Genomic DNA, 23,499 nt, shown 5'->3' with positions numbered 1-23,499 from the left:
CCCATAACTAAAGTGTGCGCCGTATTAGTTTACCTAGCCTGTAAAGCTGTAAAGTGACGTGCAAACTTATGGCGCTTTATAAATCCTAAATATTAAAAAGTGTTACTAAACCCAGTAATATGAAAATAGTTAGTGTCCACCCCACAGCTTATAAATAATTTTACATAAAAAACACTGCCACCTTTTTGGCTGATCTGTATACCACGGTAACATAATCTGCAGACTTTGTCCAGAGCTGTGTTCAGGTAGATTTTGAAAATGGCCTGTATACACGCCCACATGTGTGATGTCAATATCATGTGACCTGGCTAGCTCTGAGAACAAGGAAATGTTCTATGCAGCATAAAAGACACCTGAGCATCTGCAGGTTGGCTACCCTGCCTGTGTTAGCTGGCCTTCCCCAGATACAGTGCAGTAGGGAAGGATCTAGGCATAAAAGATCTCTTTTTATTTATTTATTTTTACACATAATGCAGAGGATTAACCCCTTCCACAGTGAGTACAACAGGCATGCTATTCTGCATACAGTTTTTACTGTTCTGGGTTTAGTAACAGTAAGAATGCTGTACAGGGTCCTACATCAAAACAGGTGAAGCAATAGGCCCGTTTAGATATCTTGAATGCCTTAAGCCTATTGCTCCTAAGCTACACCATGGGAACATTGTAACCATTGTTGTCACTTTGCTCTTTTGCATGAAGCAAATGTTAAAAATGTAATGGCATGTGGTTACTCTGTACTTGCTTTAAAATATTCAATAAAAATTGGAAAGACAGACACACGGTAGACACTAAATTACAGAACAGATGTTTATTTTACAGGCTGAATCAGATTGTCTCAAACAGATTCCTGCACAGGGGGTTCATAACCATCCGCCCTTTCGACTTTGGCGCCTGTATCATCTCCAGTTGGCTTGCCAGAACTGCCACCCTCTCCGTGCAGTTCCATGAGTTTGCCCACTGCAAAATAAAAGAAAATAAAAAATTCAAGAATGAACAGAACTGTGCTGAAACTTAGGAATATGGGAACATCCATCTGGATGATACAGCAAAACATTTTGATGCATTTACCTCTCCCCCTTCCCTCTTAAAGCAGTTCTCCACCCAAAGGGGGAAGTTCCGCTAATCTGATCCCTCCCCCCCTCTGGTGCCACAATTGGCACCTTTCAGGGGGGAGGGGGGGGGTGCAGTTACCTGGATAATCTGGGTAACTGCACCCACTTCCGGGATCGCCCCAGATGCCCCGCCCCCCGTTTTGTTCTGGGAAACAGTTCCCAGGACACAGCGGGGACCAGAAGAGACGCGCAGCGCGACTCGCGCATGCGCAGTAGGGAACCGGGCAGTGAAGCCACAACGCTTCACTTACCGATTCCCTAACAGAGGATGGCGCGGGGGCAGCAGAGAGACGAGCGATCGCTCGTCATCTGCCGCCGACATCGCTGGACCCTGGGACAGGCAAGTGTCCATTTATTAAAAGTCAGCAGCTGCAATATTAGTAGCAGCTGGCTTTTAATTTTTTTTTTTTTTTTTTTTTTAAGGTGCAGAACCGCTTTTAATCTCAACTTCTACTCTTCCTTTCCAAATGCCTTTTTGTTTTCATGAAACCAATCCATTTTCCCCCCCATATGCCCTCCTCCCTTCTACTCAAGTATTGGATTTTGCATATACATTTGAACCATTTATAGTGGGTTTTCCCCATCTCTAGCCATTTAACAGGATTATCCCTTTTGCACTCAATATGTATGGTATCAAGGTTCTCCTATATTTTTTGGTATTTTTATTTTTTTTAGATTTCACAGGGATTATACACCATCTTGCTAAGCATTTACAATTCATTTCTTGTGTGTGTATATTGGTCGCATAGTCATGTATCGCTCCCAACACCTTGGTCACCTGTTCTTCCAGTCATATACCCATAATTTCTTATGAAAGTTCAATTAAGGCTAGGTTCACACCATAGCGATGCGGGAACGCCACGAATCCGCTGCGTTTTCGCGCATCACATGCCTCCCGCCGGCAGTTCACACTGCCCTATGCGGACTGCTGGGAGTGTCAGTGAAATGTTAATGACACCCCCAGATCAGTTCGCATATCGTAGTGCGATCTGCAAACTCGGACAGGAATCGGATCGCATGGTGTGAACACCCATGCGATCAGATTCTGCTGCGGACCAAAAAAAAGGGTCCTGTGCGAGTTTGCGGCGGGTGCGATGTGAATTCAGCCATACTATCTGTATGGCTGAACTCGCATCGCACAGACAGATTGGATGCGATTTGCACTGCAGTGCGGTGCGAATCACATCCGGGTCTCCCACCCGCAGCGGTGTGAACCCAGCCTAATGGCGAGTTCTAGTCCCATTTTTCCTGCCTATAAATTAAATCCCACACTTTAAAAACATTTCTTCAGATCATGTGTCTCTAGGTTTAGTGTTCTGTATTTTGGAGGAATACAAATATTACTTTAATGTGCGTTTTACTTATTGTGTTCACCATTGTGACAGACTCACACAGGACAGACTGAGGGGACTGAAAGCTAGGTGGTGCTCTTTGTGAGCTGTATGCCCGGGGACCCTTGAGTTGTGTTACTTTACATTCAGGTCCATGTCCCCCAAGACAGCTAGACTTGTATTCAATGAAGCTATAATACATCTCTCTAATGGTCAGGCTGGAGGAAGCGGTATTACTGAGAGAAGCAATCAGCGGAGTGTGGGATAGGTTTCCCATTACAGCAATCTTCACCCATCTTTTCACGATAGTCCATTCTATCATCCGTGCTAATATTACGGCATTATAGTATCTTAATATGTGCTGCTACCCCCCCATGTGTTTTATCTCTGATAGTGCAAACTGTACTCTTGGCTTTGTCTTGCCATATGCATCTTAATATCATAGTCCTTAATGTTTGAGAGTGTTATTGGTATCATCTGGAATATATACAATGTTTTCGGGAGTATTACCATTTTTACCACGTTTATTCTTCCCATTTACGCCAGTGGACATATTGATAATTTCCCAATATGTCGAGATCTGATTAATGGGGAAAATGTATCAAGCTAATTATATTCCAACTAAGTGGTTAGTTTTATTGCCAGATGTTTTAATCCCTTTCTCCCCAGGTAAATGGAAATGACCTCTGTAGTGCCAATTCCTCTTTTACATAGGCTTATATTTAAGATTTTTTATTTCATAGGATTGATTTTAAAAGTTGGAAGTTTCCCATATCTCTTCAGTTTTTATTCGGTTTGAAAGTGTTATTCTAGGGTTGGAAATGTAGACGATAACATCTGCATATGCCACGACCCATGGTCATCTTCCCCCATCACATCTGTGCTATTCCGTATGGTTGCCAATAAGGGTTCCAGCAACAAAACAGACAGTGGGCATCTTGTCTTGTTCCATTGAAAATTTCAAAAGGATAAATGAAATGGGGAGATCATATACGTTTTTAATCCATTTTACAGTACTATTCCCAGGTTTTCTATTGTATCCATCATAAATCCCCAGTCTACCCTGTCAAATGCCTTTTTGGCATTTGACAGAAGTAGAGCTGGGGGCATTCCTCCTCTCCCTTTCTGTAACAATAGTAATGTTCTTATGCAATTATCTTTACCTTCTCTTTCTGGTACGAACCCTGTCTGACCTACATGGATCCATTCCAGCATCAGTTTTTAATCTTGTCGCCAAAATTTTTACATACAAAAATTTTGCATTTTCCCTCCTTAGGTATGTCTGTTACATAAGCCAATGAGTATTCTCTTCCCCCTCTCCCAAATTATTCTGTTATACACAGATTTTTGGAATCAGTTCTTTAAATTTTTTGTAGTATCCAACTGTGAATCCATTGGACCCTTACCTGTTACTGTACTATTAACCACTTACGGATCGCCCGCCACAGTTTTACAGCAGCCGTTTGAAGGAGGATAGTTATGGTAGCAGCTAGCTGCCATAACCCCGGTATCCGGTCTGCTACAAGATAAGTGGTCCCTACGGCGGATTCGCCACAAGATCACTTTTATCGGTGGTGGGAGAGGGGCCCACCTTCGCTTACCAGAGCTGTCGGCAGCTGCAGAGGCGATCGTGTCCTCTTGATGGTTCAGTATGGAGACGAGTGGGGGGGGGGGGGGGGGGGGGGAGATGGGGCCCCCCCCCCCCCCCGTCTCCATACAATTGCTGGGCGGAAGCGACATCAAAACGTCACTTCCACCCACGGCTCTTAAAAGGACCATTTAAAAAAAATAAATAAAATTAAATTACAATTTTTTTTTTATTGCATTGTAGTATAAATATGAGATCTGAGGGCATTTTGACCTCAGATCTCATATTTAAGAAGACCTGCCATGTTTGTTTTTTTTTTCATTACAAGGGAAGTTAACATTCTTTGTAATAGGATTAAAAAAAAAAAGTGACAAATTTTTTATTTAATAAAAAATTTTAACCGCGCCCTGTGCTGCCGAGCTTGCAGGAAAAAGCAAACTCATACATGAGTAGCGCCTGCATATTGAAACTGTTCAAACCACACGTGAGGTATCGCCGCAATCGGTAGAACGGGAGCAATAATTCTAGCCCTAGACATCCTCCAACGCAAAACATGCAACCTGTAGAATTTTTTCTTTTTTTTAAACGTCGCCTATGGAGATTAAGGGTAAAAGTTGGTCGCCATTCCATGAGCGGGTGCAATTTTGAAGCGTGACATGTTGGGCATCAATTTACTCACCGTAATATCCTTTCACAATATAAAAAAAAAATTGGACTAATTTTACTGCTGTCATTTTATTAAAAAAAGTGAATTTTTTGACCAAAAAAAGTGCGCTTGTAATACTGCTGCGCAAATAGGGTGTGAAAAAGAGTATTGCAACGACCGTCATTTTATTCTCTAGGGTGTTAGAAAAAACAATATATATGTTTGGGGTGCTAAGTAATTTTCTAGCAAAAAAACTAATTTTAAACAAGTAAACACCAAAATCTCAAAACGAGGCTGGTGCTCAAGTGGTTAATTGATTTTCTAATCTCTTCTTGGGATATGGGTCTTCCAAGTCCTGCAGTTTTTCTACCAAGATTATAAGATTCTTAGATATTCTTGTATTTTTCATCTTTTCTATATACTTCAATGATTTTATTATTTTAAGGTTTTTGCAAAGTATTTTCCAGGAGAATACGTATCGTGCACATAGTGGAATTGGTAATCCTTTACTCAGGGGTGTTGTGCCCTCCAAACATCTACTAATTGACACTGGCATAGTTTTTCTTAAATTACTCTTAAAGTGACTGTAAAAGGTGTTTTTTTTTTTTAAACCTGTTATACTTCCCTCCTCTGTGTAGTTGATTTTGCACAGAGCAGCCTGGATAGTCCTCTGGTGCCTCTACTGCTCTCCAGCCCCTCCTCCTGGTGGGTACCCCCTCAGCCAGCAGCTTGCTACAGGGGGCACTCAGGCCAAGTCAGAGCTTCGTGTAGACAAAGTCCTGACCAGACCCCCCCCCCCCCCCCCCATTTGGCTGTCAATCAAAATCAGCCAAGGAGCGAATGGTGTCGGTGCCAAGTCTGAGACAACCAAGGACACTCATGGACAACACTGCAGAGAGGTGGTGCTCAGGTAAGTGATATGGGGGTGCTTGGGAGGCTGCCACACAGGTTTATCTTAATATATAGAAAGCAATTAGATAAAAACCTTCTGCCTTTAATTGATAATCACCGCCAGTCCCCAGTGCATGCGACGTACTATCCATTCGTGGATCCCTGCAGAATTTAAAGTCCCCTGCCAAGATTAATCTGCCTTTCTTAAAGTCCATTAATTTGCACAAGACCTTTTTCAAGAAACCTTTTGAATTCATATTGGTATACGTTAGCAAACGTACATTCCATCCCTTGTAGGTTTCTTTTCAAGAATAGATAGCATTCCTCTGGGTCCACTTTTCTATATTCCAGTATGAAGCAGAGATCTTTTGCCAAACCTATTGCTACACCTTTCGCTCTTCTAGCTGCGGAGTCACTGCAGAACCACATTGGATAAGGTTTTGAATATAGTTTAACATTTCTAACTAATGTTATACGTGTCTCCTGTAAGAATAGTATGCCTACAGAGAATCTCAATTTCTTTTAATACCTTTCATCTCTTACATTATGTTAGAGAATATAACATTGTATATTGTTCATCTCCCTTGCCTTCCTTTACAGGGGAGAAACCCTGTAGATCAGTTGGGCATAAAAGATCAAAGGATTTCATACAGCCTATCCCCCCCCATTCCAATAATCTTTTGGTGGTGTTTTTGACCTCTTCATGGTCAGAGTAGTCATGCAATTTTTATTTAGGGCCTCCTTGCCCTTCTGCTCTTCCTATTCTGGGGTGGTACTACATATAGCTCCGCTAAACCCACTCCTCCCAGCAATTTGGGGGGGAGGGTGCCCAAGTCTCATCAGATGTCCAGGTTAGCCATCCTTTATCTTGTTTTCTTCCAATTCAGGGAAAGGTCCTCCTTATATCCTTTTCTTTCTGGGTCATAGTTAAGGATGAGCTCAGGTGTTCACAAACAGCATGTGCAGAGCCCGCCAGGAAAAGTAGCACTGCACAGTGCTAATCACAAGCAGGGAGACATTGTCCCGATGCGCGGCTGCAGAGACCAGGAATGTCTCACTGCTTGTGATTAGCGCTGTGCCAACTTCCTGGCAGGCTTTGCACATGCCGTTTGCCAAGACGTTTGAGCTCATCCTTAGTCATGCTTTATTCTTGACAGGTTAAGTATACTTATATCAGATACTGATCTATTTTGTCCTTTATTTCCTTCGATTTCCTTGTTGACCTTCAATAATCTGTTTCTCGGATCCTCCTTGGGACATACTTTTTCATTGAGCCTAGACTTGCTTGCTTTTGGCAATTTTGCAGCTGCCCCCTCCCCTTGCTGATCTGCCCTCTCATATCCAGTTTATTTTTTACTGTCTTCACCAGCAATCAGTCCCTTTAACTTTTCTTCCAGTATTTATAGTATATTGTGTGGTAAATAGTAGTAAGAGCCAGACCTTAATGGAGCCAAAGTCCCTGGCATTACATGGGGACTGAGGGTTTCACCTGGAGCCTCCTAGCATAAGCTCTCAAGTAGTAATTAGAGCAGCTACAGTAGCTGGTTTTCTATACAATGATGCAACACAAGATTGTTATTGTACTGGACCAAGAAGAAAGTTTTGTAAAAGGTTAAATTCTCTTAAAACAGCAGGCAACCAAGCATAGTTGACACTTGCGTGCCTTCAAACGGATGTCTTATAAAGAGAATATAAAGCAAAGACTACAAACTTACGCTCAAATTTTGGCTTCTTCAACATCTTGACTTTACGGACGTAGACATCATGAAGAGGGTAAATTGACTGACAAGCTTTTTCAATGTCTTTGCCTACACTGTCTGGAATACTAAAAAGGGAAAGAAAAGAAGTTATAAAAAACATCCACAAGTGTCCTGCAAAAGATTTGTTAGCCACGTTACACTATATAATTTGCAGTATAAAAAAAAAAAAAAAAAAAAAAAAGGAACCTATTGCTAGAGGTTAAGAGCTGCCATTGCTGATCTCTTTGATATTGCCAATTCCCAGGCCATCACTCTGAAGCTTTGTCTTCAGAGCTGAGTCACTGAACCCAGCAAGTGTAAGATGAGGGTTGAAGCTTCTTTACAGCATGCTTGTTCCAGGTCCAATTCAAAGCAAGGTGAGAAAGCCAGGCATCTAGCATTTGTAAAAAGCAGCCTGAAAGGACAGCTCTCCTCATGACAGGGTAACCTAAAGGTTCATACAATTTATACAATCCTGTTGCCAGAAAGGATTTCAAATTACAAGGTGGTGGGATGCTTACAAGGCAGCAGTAATCACTTTCATGAATGCTTATTTCTTGATCAAGCAATTGACTTATTTCCTTCACCATCTTGAAGGGAAATGGATAACCCAAAAATTTAGAAAAAAACCCCCAGCAGTTAATATCAAAGTCAAACCTAGCCCTGAAAACTCAACGGTCTTCTAAAGAAAACTGGTACACAAGTGATTAAAGCAGTTTTAAAGGCAATTTTTTTTTTTGGTAATAAAATAGCAGCCCCAATTCTTTTCTGGGGTACCCCACCAGCGATCCTGGCTCCAATTCTGTGCCTGCTCCCATAGCAAGTGCTTGCTTTGGGGGCAGATGTGCAGGCTTGATCTTGAGCCAGGCTAGGTGCATGCACTTCAGCTCAGCCATGCCATTCTCTCTCTGAAGTTGACTGACAGCAGCAGGAGTCAATAGCTCCTGCTGCTCACAGCCAAGCTTGGAGATTGGGATGAGAGGAGAAAAAAACTGTCAGACAGGCACAGCACCAATTGATACAGAACTCAAGTATTTGGGCGAAGTTTTACCTTGATGCAGGGAAAGGTTTTACCTTCAGAATCTTTTTAATGGGGAAAAAAAAAAAATTGTAAAGATGTATATTTGCCCAGACACAGTTTAACAGGAGTCAAGATTTAACAGATGTCCTTGTTTGAGGAAAGTGCCAAGTTCAGATACCCGTCAAGTGGGAAAGCCAAAACACTGGCAAAGAAAGCATGCATTTAGTGAATACGTCCAGGTCCTCATATCTGTTCCAGGCCAGTGCTTAGGAAAATAAAAAGGGAATAAAGGATCGTTTTTTGGGGGGTTTTTTTCCCTCCTGAAATATAAAAAGACATTCTACTTGTCTGCTCTATGCAAAGATAGCTCTACTGCAGTCCCACAGCAACGCTCTTCACTTCCCTGAATAACCCTTCAGCAGGGTGTGAGCTGAGGGACACCTGTACAGGTGTGCTTATAAATCAGGCTGCAGGGAGTGTGCATAGACACTCAGCCACACCCCCTGGTCCTCCCCTTACAGGAACTGACAGCAGCAACAGCCAATGGCTCATGAAGAATCCCTTTGCAACATCAAACCCCCTTGTTCAGAAAGAACGTAAAAAAATATGATATAGATATTTTGCTTTAATGATACTTACAGCTTGTTAACAACCTCTTTTAGGTCATTAGTTTGGACTTCCCGAGTCATGATTTCCATCATTTTCTTGCGAATCTGACGGACTTGCTGATGCTGGGCATATGACGTCTTCCTGATCTGATTATTACGTTTTTTAGTGAATCCAACACAAAAGAGACGGAGCAGGTAGCCATCTGTTGTCTTTACATCAACATGAGCTTCAATCATGGTCTATGAGAAGAAAAAATAAATATATTTTCTCACTGTTCCAAAAGCAATACCTTTTCAAACATCAGGATTGGAAAATATTTTGTTTCACAGCGGCAGAAGTTCTACACAGACAATGGCTGTGAAATGAATGGGGAGTGATGTCACCCATAGTGTTACCATGGGGCTTCCATTGTCAGACGTGTCATCTGCACCCACCTCCACAGCAAAGTCACGGCTGAAAGCTCAGCGTGGAAAAAGCTTACGCTGTTGGAAATTGGGTCAGATCGTTGGCAGAAAAAAGGTACATATACTGATTTTTTTTTTTCTTTACAGGGATGTTAGTTTTAGCATGGGCTTACACTTTACATGGAGGCCAAATGCAGGCCAGAAAAGCTCAGATGAACTCAAATGTCTCAGATTGAAGTAAGGGCCCCATTCACACTTGTGCGATGCTGCCACATTACTTTTTTGCTTGTTTTTAGAGTGGCACCGCAACATTAGCCTCCCTCCACAAAAAAAAAAAAAAATAAACACACAAACCACGCTGCGTTTGAGGGTGGCCATTAAAAAGTAAATGGCACTGCAAGCATGTTACACGTTTTGCTGAGGATGCATTAGAACAGTGATGGCGAACCTTGGCACCCCAGATGTTTTGGAACTACATTTCCCATGATGCTAAACTTCATTGCAGAGTGCATGAGCATCATGGGAAATGTAGTTCCAAAACATCTGGGGTGCCAAAGTTTGCCATCACTGCATTAGAATGATCGCAGATAGTAATTTGAGACCAAACAGGCGTGTGTGTGTGTACATCTCTATACATCTCAAACACTAGTGCCAAATATAACATGCTTGCTAAAAAGGAGGTAAATGAACCCTGCTGACCCACAGTCCAGCCCCTGACAAAATAAAAAAATAAAAAATAAAAAGGAGGAGAGGACAATCCTACATTAAAGAATTCAAGCAATTAAAAAGATAGACACCACGCACTACTGCTAATGTTTTGTCCTGTACAGAATCTTAAGCAAAGGTTCAAAACATTAAAAGCAATGGAGATTTATACAGGCTTACATTCCTTTAGGAACTTAATTTGAAAAAACAAACCTTGCATTTTAGGGTAAACAAAAGCAATAAATTACCCATGTTGATAGAGAGATAGATATATCTACATCTATATCTATATAGACAACCACAACCGGGAGGGGGGGGGCGGTGTAAATCACTGGTACCGGGGGTGTGAGCGATCAGGCGGAGACAGAGCTGCCCAAATGCTCTCACCTGACAGGCAGGAGTCTTGCTGTCAATTTCACACAATCCTGGTGGCTGCAGCCTCTGGATTGTGTGTGAGACACGCAGTGTCAAGGAGAAGTGAAAAATTCCAAAAATTTTAAGATTTCCCTTGCTCAGCCCTGCCTGCTTTGCTCCAGTGTTAAAATAGTGTTAGGGCTTGGACAGGTGTGACAGTATTTGGGCCTGGCTGTCCAGGTTCAAGCACTATTGCATAGTGCGGGCTGCGTGTACTCCTACTTGGAAGCCCTGCTTCGTTAAAAGTAATGTGGGGTAGCAGCAATGGAGTATGCTAGGCAAGTATTCATGCCTTCAAGATGGGCTAAATGCCCATCTGTCACCTTGCCTAGAATGTCTTTTAAATCAAGAAAATTTGCATTAAAATTGGCATAAGGTAACATCAATGCTGATATTTTTCTTTCAAAGGCAACATTTACTAAGAATTTCTCTATAAACTGTATTCTGTCTTGACAAACAGCAAAGTGAATTCTAAAATCAGCATATGCAATTACATTATGTAGACACTGCACGTGTCCCTTTATTCTTGGCTTTCCCAATGCCACTGGAGATAATAGCTGCACTCCTTGGCTACCAGTTACATTAATGTCACTTGGGATTCCCATGGATTTGAATGTGCCGTGAAAATAGAAGAGAAATGAATGTGCAGCTGAAGAGCCTGTGCTTGCCTCGAGTAGTAGTTGTGATCAGCAGGGAATAGGATCACTGTGGGACTTTTAGAGTCGATCGGAAACGCATTCATAGTGCCGTCATGGCAACCTATGAACACTGCACATGGGAAGCAGCTTCTTTTAAGTGCAAGTAGTGGACAGTTCTCCAGTTCAAGAACACAGTAGGATTTGACTGTGGAACAGGCAGCTGTCTATAGAGTAAATTATTACAGTATGCGGGGAAATAAAAGGTGAGCATCCATTTAGGATACTGGTTTACGATGGTGGCAGAACCGATTTTTAACTAAAATTCGTAGTTATATTTCCCCTCTGTGTTTAAGACTTAGGGGTGCACCGAATGGTTTTTGGTGCAGATAACGAAAATGAAAAATACACTAGGCCGAAAACTACCGTTTTTAAAACATTTTTATATTGTATACATTTTTATATAACACATTGCTAATCGTATTAGCAACATTTCCATGCGGTGCACCTCTTGAAAATATGGTACAGGAGATGGTCAGACTGCAGACGTGGTACAGGAGATCAATGCAGCCTTGCCAGTGTCCAAAGGCAGCCTGCCAGTGCCCATCATTTGCAGCCTGCCTGTGCCTCACCAGTGCCAATCATGCAGCCCGCCATAGTATGTCAGAAGATCAGGACAGGGCAGGGCAGCATTAGCAAGGCAAAGCCAAGAACAGTGCTCCATCTATGGAGGAAAGCTGTCAGCACACCACTTTAAGGAGCGGCTTGTCGGTATGAGAGGAACATTAACAGTGTGCAGCACTGCGGGGGTTAAGCGTGCAAGACTACTTATTTGACATGCTGTTAACAGTGAGCTCGCTCTGTGAAGCTTACGATAGCATGTCGTAAAAACAGAAGAAAAAAAAAAAGTGTCAGTAAATTGATACGCTCAGGTGAGAATGGAGCCTTAAGCCCCATACACACAGATTTTCTGCCGATTTTTTCCTTCAGATTTACCAAAACCATATAATATGAGGTCAACCCTTAGGAGTTTCAATTTGTATGCAATCAGGCAGGCCCTTGCACTATATGGTTTTCTGAAGGGGGAACAAAAAATAAATAAATCAGCAGAAAACCTGATAGTGTGTATGGGGCTTTAGTCTGACTTCCAACCAATACATTACTAGTATATGGAAATCAATAGGGCTTGCAAAACTGTCCAGCGACTTACCTGCCACTTCTTGACCATAGAGCACATCTTGTCGCGGGTCAGATCCATGCCATGAAAGTTGGTGAGACAGTTCTTGCCCTGAACATCTTCAGTAATCAGCTTGAATTTACGGAAGGCCACTTCATCATTCTGCAGGTCAGCAAGGCTTACCTCAAAAACACGCCCTTTGAGGCCATCAGATGCAATCTCTACATTAAGCAAAAAATAGGAAAAAATATATTTAAAGAAAACTTGGTATTACTTTAGAAAAGTTAATTTTAGTGAGTAAGGGAATGTCAGAACGATCTCAAAGTTAGTAATCACAGATGTCATTTGGGACCGAAATGTCCTCATTCATTCCCACTTTTAAAAAACCAATACTACAAATTAGGTTTGCACTGATACCAGTTTAAGACCGAGTACTGATACTTTTCCTCAAGTACTCTGATACCTATTTTTACAAGCAGCTTTTGGGTGAAGAGGTGGAGAGGGGTGTTATCGATACAGCTGCCTTTTTTTTATATATATTTTTGGATATGTCACACTTTTTTGTTCATAGAACAAACAATAAGCCTGCAGAGGTGATCAAATTACACCAAAACAAAGCTCCATTTGTGGAGGGGGGAAAAAAAAAATTAAATTTTGTTTGCCAACAGTGTCGCATGACTGCACAATTGTACGTTAAAGCGATGCAGTGCCGCAAAAATGCTCTGGTCATTAAGGGGGTAAAAAGATCATATCCATTGAAAAAAATAAATAAATAAGTCTCAGCTTTTAGTACTACTTTAACGGCTTGTCAACCGACACACACACACGTGAGCAGAATGGCACAGGCAGGCAAATCCCTTTAAATTTTCCGCCTCTTGGACGGATCCCGGGAACTCTGTTCACCAGCAGCCCACGATTGCGGTGTGGAGAGGTAGAACAGGGAGATGCCTATGTAAACAAGCCATTTCTCCGTTCTGTCTTGTGTCATGACAGATCTACTGCTCCCCTTCATCGGGAGCAGTGATCGCTGTCATGTCCCAAGTAGCCCATCCCCCGCCCCACAGTTAGAATCAGTCCCTGGGACACACTTAACCCCTTGTACGCCCCTTAGTGTTAAACCCCTTCCCTGCCAATGTAATTTACACAGTAATCAGTGCATTTTTATAGCAGCGTCCGCCATAACGTTGCAATCACAAAAAAAATAAAAAGTGAATCGCAGATCACCGCCATTACGAATTAAAAAAAATGCCATAAAACTAAACCCCATTTTGTAAACTAACTTTTGTGCAAACTAGTCAAAAAACGGTTACTGCAATTTTTACCAAAAATATGAATACAAATCAGCCTAAAAATAGTTTTTATATATTTTGGGGGGCTATTATACCACAAAAAAGTCAATTTTGTTTGGGTACGTCGCACATACGCGCAATTGTCAGTTAAAGCGGCACAGAGCTAAAAATCACAAAAAAGTGCTCTGGTCAGGAAGGGGGTAAAATCTTCCGGGGCTGAAGTCGTTAAAGAGGAAGTAAACCCTGATGGGTTTACTTCCTCTTTTTTTCCCTGCAAAGGTAAAGCATAATGGACTACTATGCATCGCATAGTAGCTCATTATGTGTCACTTACCTGACACAGGAGCCAGCGAAGTCGCCGCTGTCCCCTGTAGTCCGCCGCATCCATGTTGCTGGTGGCGTCTCGCAGCTCCGACGAATCACAGCGGCGCAGCCGCGATGACGTCACTCCCGCGCATGCGCGCGGGAGTCGCGTCTCGCAGCTCCGCCGCTGCCATACGGCGAAGCCGCGATGACGTCACTCCCGCGCATGCGCACGGGAGTCGACAAATTAGGCAAATCCATTCTTGGATTTGCCGCATTTAGTGCGCCTGCGCGCCGCTGTCTACGGCGCATGCGCCGTAGACAGCGGTGCCCATTTTCGGGCAAATATCTCCTAAACCATATAGGTTTAGGAGATATTGCTTGGACCTACAGGTAAGCCTTAATCTAGGCTTACCTATAGGTCCAAGTTGTTTGGAAGGGTTTACTTCCTCTTTAATATAAAAGATTTATATCTCGCTTTCCCCCTTCATGTCTGACTCTTAGTTAAAATGCAATACATCTATCTCTATAGCTATACATACACACACGTACTATGAAAGGCTAATTTTCATTTTTTGAACCCCATTACGACAGTTGATACAATAAAAATTATGCTGCTACTAAACGTCTTAGGCCTGGTTCACACCTATGCATTTTTTGGTGCTTTGTGCAGAAACACACTACAGTTCATTTAACATGGTTTCCTATGGGACACGTTTACATCTATGCATTTTTCAGCTGCTGCGTTTCGGGAAAGGGTCAAGGACCTTTTTCCAAAGCAAGACTGCTTTTTTGTTTGTTTGGTTCAATAGACTTCAATGGAGAAGCTGCAGAAAAGCATGTTGTACGTTTTTGCCTCAATTTGCAATTTTCAATCTCTCCAACCGCAAATTGCCCAAAAAAAAAAAAAAAAAAAAAAGAAACGGATCAAAAACAAACTTTGTATATTCGCTGAAAGAATGTAGTTTGAAAATTTCACTTGCATTTAACATTCAGTTTTAAAAAGGAATGCAATTTCTGAATAAAAACTAATGTCTGAAAATTCCTTTGACCAAAAAGTTTTCTATTCTGCTCCTTCGAATTTCCCCGTCACCATGGTCAAAAACTAATATCTTGACCCCGATAAAGATAAAAAAAAAAAAAAATCAAAGTTCTTAAAACGATTTTCTTTTTAAAGGAAGACATTGTTTGCTTATGAGCAGCTTTTCATAAGCCACCTGCCTATGACAAGGTCTCGGTATGGGTAATACATAAGACATTACAGTGCTGTCTGAAAATGCGCAAAAGTCTTTAAAAAGAAGCAAAGGAATTATACCCCGCCCCCCCCCCCACACCATTTATACTTACCTAGGTGGGTTCAGCATTGGTCCGATGATGTATCTGTCCCCTGGTGCCTCTACACTGAGAGCCGAGCGATTAAACACCGCCGATCATTCAGAGCTCCGCGAGCAGAGAGCTGCAGACTGTCAGTCACAGCTCTTTGCTTGTCCCTCCTCGCTCATTGGAGCACTGGGCTGTGGAGGGGAGCGGCTGGCTCAGGCTTTCAGCAGCTTGCTGAGAGGCTGAGCCAGGTGTCAGGCCAGGCATCTGGCGGATCCAGACATTGTTGTCAGGATGACGCCATACCCAGACTGATATCCGTGACGTCAGAGAGCAGACTTCAGCCCACACTCTGCAGAGAACGGGTCGCGGGAGAGCAAAACTAATTGCACTCCTGTGATCCTAAAGTAACATTGGTTATACTTCAATTTTTTGTAAACATTTTATCCGAGTCTGATATTTAGCAGATTCAACCTCTAATAGTATAAACAGTATACTTTTGTCTGTTATTCTCAGAGTGGTTAGCTCTCTAACCGTATAGTTGGCTATTTATATCTAACATATCCATTATAGATATTTAAGAATAAATGCTTTTTCCCCCCTCTTTTCATATTAACTAAATTAAACGCCACGCTTTAAAGTGGAGTTCCGCCCATAAGAAAGTCAGCTACAAAAAGTGTAGCTGCTGACTTAATAACCAGACACTCGCCTGTCCCACGATCCAGTGATGAGGGCAAACGAAGCCTCACTCATCCTCGGTGCCAGCATTGACTGAAGATTGCATGGAGGGAGGGGGAGAGGTGAACTTCCTTGGGAGCTGGATGCCCCTAAAAAGAGGTTCTCTACAGAATGGAGCACGACTTGGCAAGCGGGTAAGTTGGCTAACAGGTCGCCCCTATGTGAACCAGGTCTTATGTGGCAAGTGTAAACATGCATGTATCCTTATACATTAGTAATCTCAGGATGGAATATACTGTTGAGACAACTCAGTAATTGAATTATCTGCCATGTTCTTTACCACAGCCATACCCTAAATTGAATTGGCATCAGATGGAATCTACATCTAATAAATAAAGCAGAAAACACTCAAGACATGACAGTGGTAAAAGGCTTACCAACAAGTTATTGGGGGGGGGGGGGGGGGGAAGAGATTAGTAGTGTAAGAAAACTTGACTCAGACAAAACGATCCTCCCAACTGTTAAGACAGTTCGGCTAACATGCCTAAAAGTTTGCACCTCTCAATCACACGTCGGCTCACTGACACTTACTGGTTCCTTGTGTCCTCGTTACCAAAGTCTTGCCAAGGTTGCGGATATTGAACATGGCTGGTGCTTTAACATCATACCAATCTTTTTTGGAAAAGGGGTCAACACTGAAAAAAACAAAAAAAACACACATCTTAAAACTATTCAAGTTGGTTGCCTAATTTAAAATCACGCTGGAACAGAGGGTAAAACATTTTGTAGACTAGTGTTACATATTACAGATTAGAAAGAAGTCTGCTGATTAACATTTTAGGACTATGCAAAGTCCTGTAGCTTTTTGGTAAAACTATCTATGAAGCTGTGATCAAACACACTATGGATAACGGGCTTCCTTCAGAAAACTACTTCCTTCTACAATAACTTATGATAAACCTGCAGATATACGCCACTGAGAAACTGTTCAGACCAGTGGTCCACCACCTAGTCAAATGCAAATAATAAACATTAGGCTTTGTAAGAACTTCTAGGCCCAGGGTTTGAGGACCATTTCAGAGTGCCCAATAAAGCCAGGTACACGCGGCCGAATGTCAGGAGACAGCAGGAAAAATAAAAAATAAAAACCATGGACAACATTCGGTTTGTGGTAGTCTGCTTCTGTCGGCCAAGCATGCTGCAAAACCAAAATCCAGCCAACTCCAATCAGCCTTCGCAGTCAATGCCAGAGAGCGCTGATCGGAGTGTTCTTGGGCGGGCTGTAATTTTTCTTGTAAAACAAAAATAAACTGTGATAAAGCAAACATATATGCTGCCATTGATAACCACCTGCAAAATACTAGTTACCTATCGTACTGACCCAACAAGGAGCTGCTGCAGAGCGGCGGCAAGGAACCCAAGAAGAGGACCCGGGCTGCTCTGTGCAAAAAACTATTGCACAGAGGTTGTTAGTAAAAAATGTTTGTTATTTTAATGAGCAAAGAACAAGCTTGGACCCTCGTTTACACTGAAATGCAGGACTGAAATCCAGCGATTTCAAAGGCGGTTTGAAAAACACCCGAGTGGGTTCATGCACATGTATTTAATTCTCACCTGAAGTCGGCAAAAGTAGTGTAGGAGTACTTTTGGAAATCGGTGTGGCGGCTCCGTTGCCGGTAACAGGCCACAATTTGGCATGCGATTTGACATGTCAAATCGCTCCGATGTGAACGGGGGCTTACAATCACTTTAAACTTAAAGCGGAGGTCCACCCTAAAGTGGACCTTCCGCTCATTGGAATCCTCCCCCACCTCCGGCACCACAATTGGCACCTTTCAGGGGGGGGAGGGGGGTGCAGGTACCTGTACAGTACAGGTATCTGCACCCACTTCCTGGATAGCTCTCTGCGGAAAGGGGCATAGATTACGCCCCTTTCCGAAAGTCCCCCACTGCCTGCTGGGAAACACACAGATCCCAGAGGCAGCGGGTCCATCCTCATTGCGCAGCGCGACTCGCGCATGCGCAGTAGGGAACCGGGAAATGAAGCCGAAAGGCTCCACTTCCTGATTCCCATACCCAAGATGGCGGCGGCAGCACCCGAGAGATGATCGAGAGATCGGCTTCGGGTGCCGACATCGCGGGTGCGCTGGACAGGTAAGTGTAATTTTAAAAGTCAGCAGCTGCAGTATTTGTAGCTGCTGGCTTTAAAAAAATAAAAAAAATAAAAAACGCACTCCCGGCGGACTCCCGCTTTAATGCATTAGATCATTCAATGCTAAATACAGCTAGCTTTTCTGATTAAGCCAAATATATTTCAATACAAAAGAAAAGCATTATTATAAGGGTGTTTCTGGGCTCCTGTAAAGTACCCCCCCCCCCTGCAGTGTATCTTTGGAGCAGTGTAAAGCTATGCACTTGGGGGCTAAAAAATAAGCATACATTACGGGGGGGGGGGGGGGGGGGATGGGGGAGTACAACTGGGGGAATCAATGGGGAGAAGGATCTGGGGGTTTTGTTAGATCTTATAATAGCATGCAATGCCAAGCTGTGGTTTCCAAAGCGAGCAAAGTCCTTTCTTGTTTTGAGAGGCATGGACTCCAGAAAGAAAGATATTTGCCCCTGTTCAAATCATTAGTAAGATCTCATCTGGAATATGCAGTTCAGTTTTGGGCACCAGTTCTCAAAAAGAATATTAGGGGACTGGAGAAAGTGCAGAGAAGGGCAACCAAACTGATAAGAGGCATGGAGGAGCGCAGCTAATGGGAAAGATTAGAGGAACTGAATTTATTCACTCTTGATAAGAGGAGATTAAGGGGGGGATATGATCACCATGTATAAATATATAAGGGGTCCATATAGCGAACTTGGCGATGAGTTATTCACTTTACAGTCAACAGAGGACAAGAGGGCACTCTAAGTCTAGAGGAAAAAAAAAAAAGCAGCCAAATAGTGCCACTAAAACTAGCTGCGTTTTACCTTCACCCACCCGCTGCAGTGTGAAAGCAGCCTAAGACCCCTTTCACACTGCTAAGCCTATAGCGTCGGCGGTAAAACGCCGCTATTTTTAGCCGCGGTTTACCGTCGGATTTGCAGCGCATTTCGGCCACTAGCGGGGGGGGGGGGGGGGCCTTTTAACCCCCACTAGCGGGCGAGAAAAGGGTTAAAACTGCCTGCAATAGCGGTGTTTTGCTGGCGGTAATACAGCACTGCCCCATTGATTTCAATGGGGAGCAGCGGTAAACCGCTCCCTTCAACACAAAGAAGCTGCTGGCAGGACTTTTCCTGACATCCTGCCAGTGCACTGCTCCGGTGTGAAAGCCCTCGGGAGACAAAGGAGCAGCAGTTTTAGGGCGGATTGCAGGCGCTATTTTTAACGCTATAGCGCCTGCAAAACGCCCTCGGTGTGAAAGGGGTCTAAGGCAGGGGTTGACAAATTTGCTTGGACTCTAGGAGCCAGGTCCGTGACGGCGATCTGGACCTGTCCCTGGCCTGACATGGAGACGAGTGAGGGGAAGATAGCCCACAGCCACCCACATATGAGATCACCTCTCATTGGACACACCGCTCGAGTGCTAAATGGCCGCTGTGATTGGCCATTTAGCATGATCTGTGATTGGCTGTATCCAATGGACAAGGCCAACACAGAACTTCCCCGATGCGTGCCAATGGCGGCGTGCAGAGGGGAAGTCAACAGGATGATGTCCAGGGACAACCTCCCGGCAATTGGTGTGTGCGCTGTAGACATCTTTCGTCTATAGCGCGGACACGAAGTGGTTAACAAAAGAATGTGACTTCTTTTATTTCCGCTATATTCCCGCTTATTTACTGCCATATCCCCGCTAAGGGTTAGATCACGTCTGCCTGAAAAACTGACAGGTGAACCTGATCAGACAGCCCTTGTGAAAGGGGCCAAGCAGGTAGGATTACAAATAATTTTTTTCCCCTTAATTACAATTTTTTTTTTTTACTTTTAAAAAATAAATAAAAGCCATTATGAAAGCCACCACACTCAACGTTGGGCAAAAGGCGCCAGATGACGCCTGCAATCACTTCCTTCTCTTCACTTTGGGAAGGAAATGGGCGGGCAGTGAAAAACAGGCAGGGCTTTGAAGCTCCATTAGGATTAGCATTATTGCATGGGTTGTAATTTCAACATCCACCACAAGATAGCGCCAGACTAAGGAAAGACTTTAGAAGGCCGCAAAGCCACTGCCTCAATTACCGGCCGGCGCGGCCCGATGCAATCGCACGGCGGAGTTCGGGGTCCACACGAAGACAGGATACCCCAGCTGTGTTGACCCAGGACGCGAATTCTAGTCGCAAATGCGACCTGGCGCCCAGGATTTGTCGAGCCCTGGTCTAAGGGAATGTCAGAACAATCTCAAAGTTAGCAATCACAAGATATCATTTGGTACCAAAACACTGTCATAATTAATTCCTACTGTAAATAACCAAAGCCATTAATCTAAAGGTTACTAGAATCAACCCCTTGCCAAGAAACCGCCACTATTAAAATGGCAACAGGATTGGCTCTCCTGCGCAAATCGCCACCGCGTGATGTAGGAGCTGATGCGCGATATGTGCCAGGCACCCGCAATTGCTTCTGAGATCTGTCAATGTAAACAGACAGATGTCCATTCTGTCAGGGGAGGAGACAGATCTGCTGTTCATACTGGTTATGAACAGCGATTGGCCATCTCCTCCAGGCAGTCCCATCCAACACAAACACTCCCTATGACACACATAACCCCTTGATCACCCTCTAGTGTTAACTCCTTCCCTGCCAGTGACATTTACACAGCAATCAGTGCATTTTTATAGCGCTGATTACTGTATAAATGTCACTAGTCCCAAAAATGTATCAAAAGTGTCCTGTCTGTAGCAATACCGCTAAAAATGGCAGATCCCCGCCATTACCAGTAAAAAATATAAATGCCATAAAAAAACTTTCCCATAGTTTCTAGACGATATAGCTTTTTTTTAAACAAAAATATTTCGAAGAATATTTTCCTAAACTGAGGAATTTGTTGAAAAACATTTTTGGGGCATTATAGCTAAAAAGTCCCCCCCCCCCCCCCAAAAAAAAAAAAATTGTTGCTTTTTTTAGTGCAAAAAAAAAAAAATGCAGGTCAAATACCACCAAAAGTTCTATTTGTGAAAAAAGTTGATTTTGTTTGGGTAGTGCCGTGCAATTGTTAAAGCGACGCAGTGCCATATCGCAAAAAATGGCCCGGTCATTAGGCAGCCAAATCTTCCAGTGTAAATGGTTAATATCACTTTAAAAAAAATTGACAAACTCAGCATTGAATTGGAAGGGGGTGACAGCTGACTGCTATTCAACTTAATGGCCTGTCCCCACTTAGTGTAGTTCTTAGGACTAGACTTGGGAAGAGAACTTCTGCTAAAACCCCTTTCACACTTGTGCGACTTGTCCTGCAACCTGGGAGTGCAAAGTCACATGACAAGTTAAACCCCATGATTTTCAGTGAGTACCATTCATCTGTGCTCGCGACTTCAAGTCGCACCAACTTCAAAGTAGTCCCTGTACTACTTTGGTCCGACTGATGCGAGTGGAGGTCCATAGATCTCAAGTTTAGCCAAGCATTTCCTGAAATCATGGCAAAACTGAGACTTTCAATTTGCAACAGTGTGAAAGGGACCCAAGCTTGTTATTTCTGCCTGTGCCCCCCCCCCCCCAAGGGAAATTAACCTCTGCGCCTGTCACTAAAACCACAACACAAAACGCTCCTGTCACTAGGACAAAAGCTCTCCTACAAAACAGATCCATTTACTTCCTGTGCAGCCAGGAAGTTATGAGGAATCTGCTCAATGGGGACACAAACCTGAAAGAGGTCCCATCGCTTCCCCACTGTCCAAATACAAAAAAATATTTTGGCTGCTGGACTTTAATCATCACTTGTGGAGCCAGGTATCCTGTGCTCAGGGGATTTCTGAGGCTGGTTCCATCACAGTCCAGCAGCCTCAGAGCTCCTCTACAGACTGGCAGATATAGGAGCCCACCCTGGACCTGTCAGGCATTGCATTACACAAGAGTGCAGCTACATAGGCTACTAGGGAGAAGGCCTTCATTAAAATGCAGAGCCCAGCAACACACAACCCTCAGGACATGCTGAGGAGCTCCTTACACTGGGTGCTCACTATAGGACACCAGAAGAGGTGTGTGCAGGGTGGACGGGGTACACCTCTCAGTGCACACAGGCAGCCCCTATACTCCCTCTGAGGTAAGCACGCATTACTGACAGGCGGCTAACAGAGAGCGCCAAGCCGAGACTCTGCCAGGCCTGCAGTCATGGAGCCCGGCTCGCCCTTATCCACCTTCTATCTGCGGCATCCTTCCCCTAATCGCCCGCCACACGCCACCTAGCGCCTCACACACACCTCGCCCTCACTCCCCGGCCTCTATTTCTACTCACATCTTCTTCTTGGCACCTTTCTTGCCGCCTTTGGTCAGCCTCTTGTTCTTGCCGACTGCCATCTTGCCCAGCTGGGAGAGAAAGAGGAAACGCAGGCCGCACGCGCGAGACTTCAGCGAGAAGGCAAAACCAGAGAGAGGGACAAGCCGTCTGAGAGAAGCTGAGGACCTCTGGTGGGCGGAGGAGGTATAGCGCCAGTGGAGCGTGATAGTAATGCACGTGGAAGGTCATTGGTGAAGGGAAATGATCGACAGTTCAGGGATGAGGGCTGGAGAGAGATAATAAAAGTAGAACTGACCTGTATATAGAAAGAAAAAATGTCTTCTTGTGGAGCACAAATAGAGATCGATGACCACATAATGCTCTAATCATATGTGGTTGTGTTCCTGCATGTGTTCCTTCTTCTATAGTGAGCCATGCTTCATGTGTTTAGTGACAGTACACCCCTTACGTTTTTGTAAATATTTTATGATATCTTTTCATGTGACAACACTGAAGAAATGACACTTTGCTACAATGTAAAGTAGTGATTGTACAGCTTGTATAACAGTGTAAATTTGCTGTCCCCTCAAAATAACTCAACACACAGCCATTAATGTTTAAACCGCTGGCAACAAAAGGGGTGTAGGGTTGTACTTAGGGGTATACTCACTTTTGTTGCCAGCGGTTTAGACATTAACTGCTTAAGGACCAGCCTTGTTTTGAGATTTTGGTGTTTACATGTTTAAACAGTTTTTTTCTGCTAGAAGAACCCCCAAACATTATATATATATATATATTTTTTTTTAATAACACCCTAGAGAATAAAATGGCGGTTGTTGCAATACTTTTTTTTTTTTTACACCATATTTGCACAGCGGTCTTACAAGCTCACTTTTTTGGGAAAAAATTCACTTTTTTGAATAAAAAAATAAGACAGCAGTAACATTAACCCAACTTTTTTTTATATTGTGAAAGATAATGTTACGCCGAGTAAATTGATACCCAACATGTCACGCTTCAAAATTGCGCCCGCTCGTGGAATGGCGACAAACGATTAACTTTAAAAATCTCCACAGGCGATGTTTAAAAAACTCTACAGGTTGCATGTTTTGCGTTACAGAGGAGGTCTAGGGCTGCTAAAATTATTGCTCTCGCTCTACCGATCGCAGTCGATACTTCACATGTGTTTTCATATGTGGGCGCTACTCACGTATGCGCTTG

General features: G+C 43.4%; 1 protein-coding gene and 2 non-coding genes across 3 annotated transcripts; all 3 read right to left on the bottom strand.

The window, feature by feature from the left end:
- Positions 1-793: 793 nt before the first annotated feature.
- On the bottom strand, positions 794-22,455 carry RPS3A (ribosomal protein S3A). The gene is made up of 6 exons (XM_077477026.1): positions 22,297-22,455; positions 16,454-16,557; positions 12,306-12,493; positions 8,968-9,176; positions 7,284-7,393; positions 794-957 (listed from the first exon to the last, which is right to left on the bottom strand). Exons 1-6 carry the CDS (start codon positions 22,356-22,358, stop codon positions 836-838), a joined length of 795 nt encoding a protein of 264 aa, XP_077333152.1. The 5' UTR covers positions 22,359-22,455; the 3' UTR covers positions 794-835.
- LOC143980025 (small nucleolar RNA SNORD73) lies at positions 12,577-12,643 on the bottom strand. The gene has a single exon (XR_013274172.1). It is a non-coding gene; the product is annotated as a small nucleolar RNA SNORD73 (small nucleolar RNA).
- On the bottom strand, positions 20,229-20,299 carry LOC143980024 (small nucleolar RNA SNORD73). The gene has a single exon (XR_013274171.1). It is a non-coding gene; the product is annotated as a small nucleolar RNA SNORD73 (small nucleolar RNA).
- Positions 22,456-23,499: the final 1,044 nt, after the last annotated feature.

Source organism: Lithobates pipiens, unplaced genomic scaffold, assembly GCF_037356315.1.
Source record: "Lithobates pipiens isolate NorthernLeopardFrog02 unplaced genomic scaffold, aLitPip1_a1.2 Scaffold_13, whole genome shotgun sequence".
NCBI classification, from domain to species: domain Eukaryota; kingdom Metazoa; phylum Chordata; class Amphibia; order Anura; family Ranidae; genus Lithobates; species Lithobates pipiens.
This window is presented reverse-complemented; position numbering and strand designations above follow the sequence as displayed.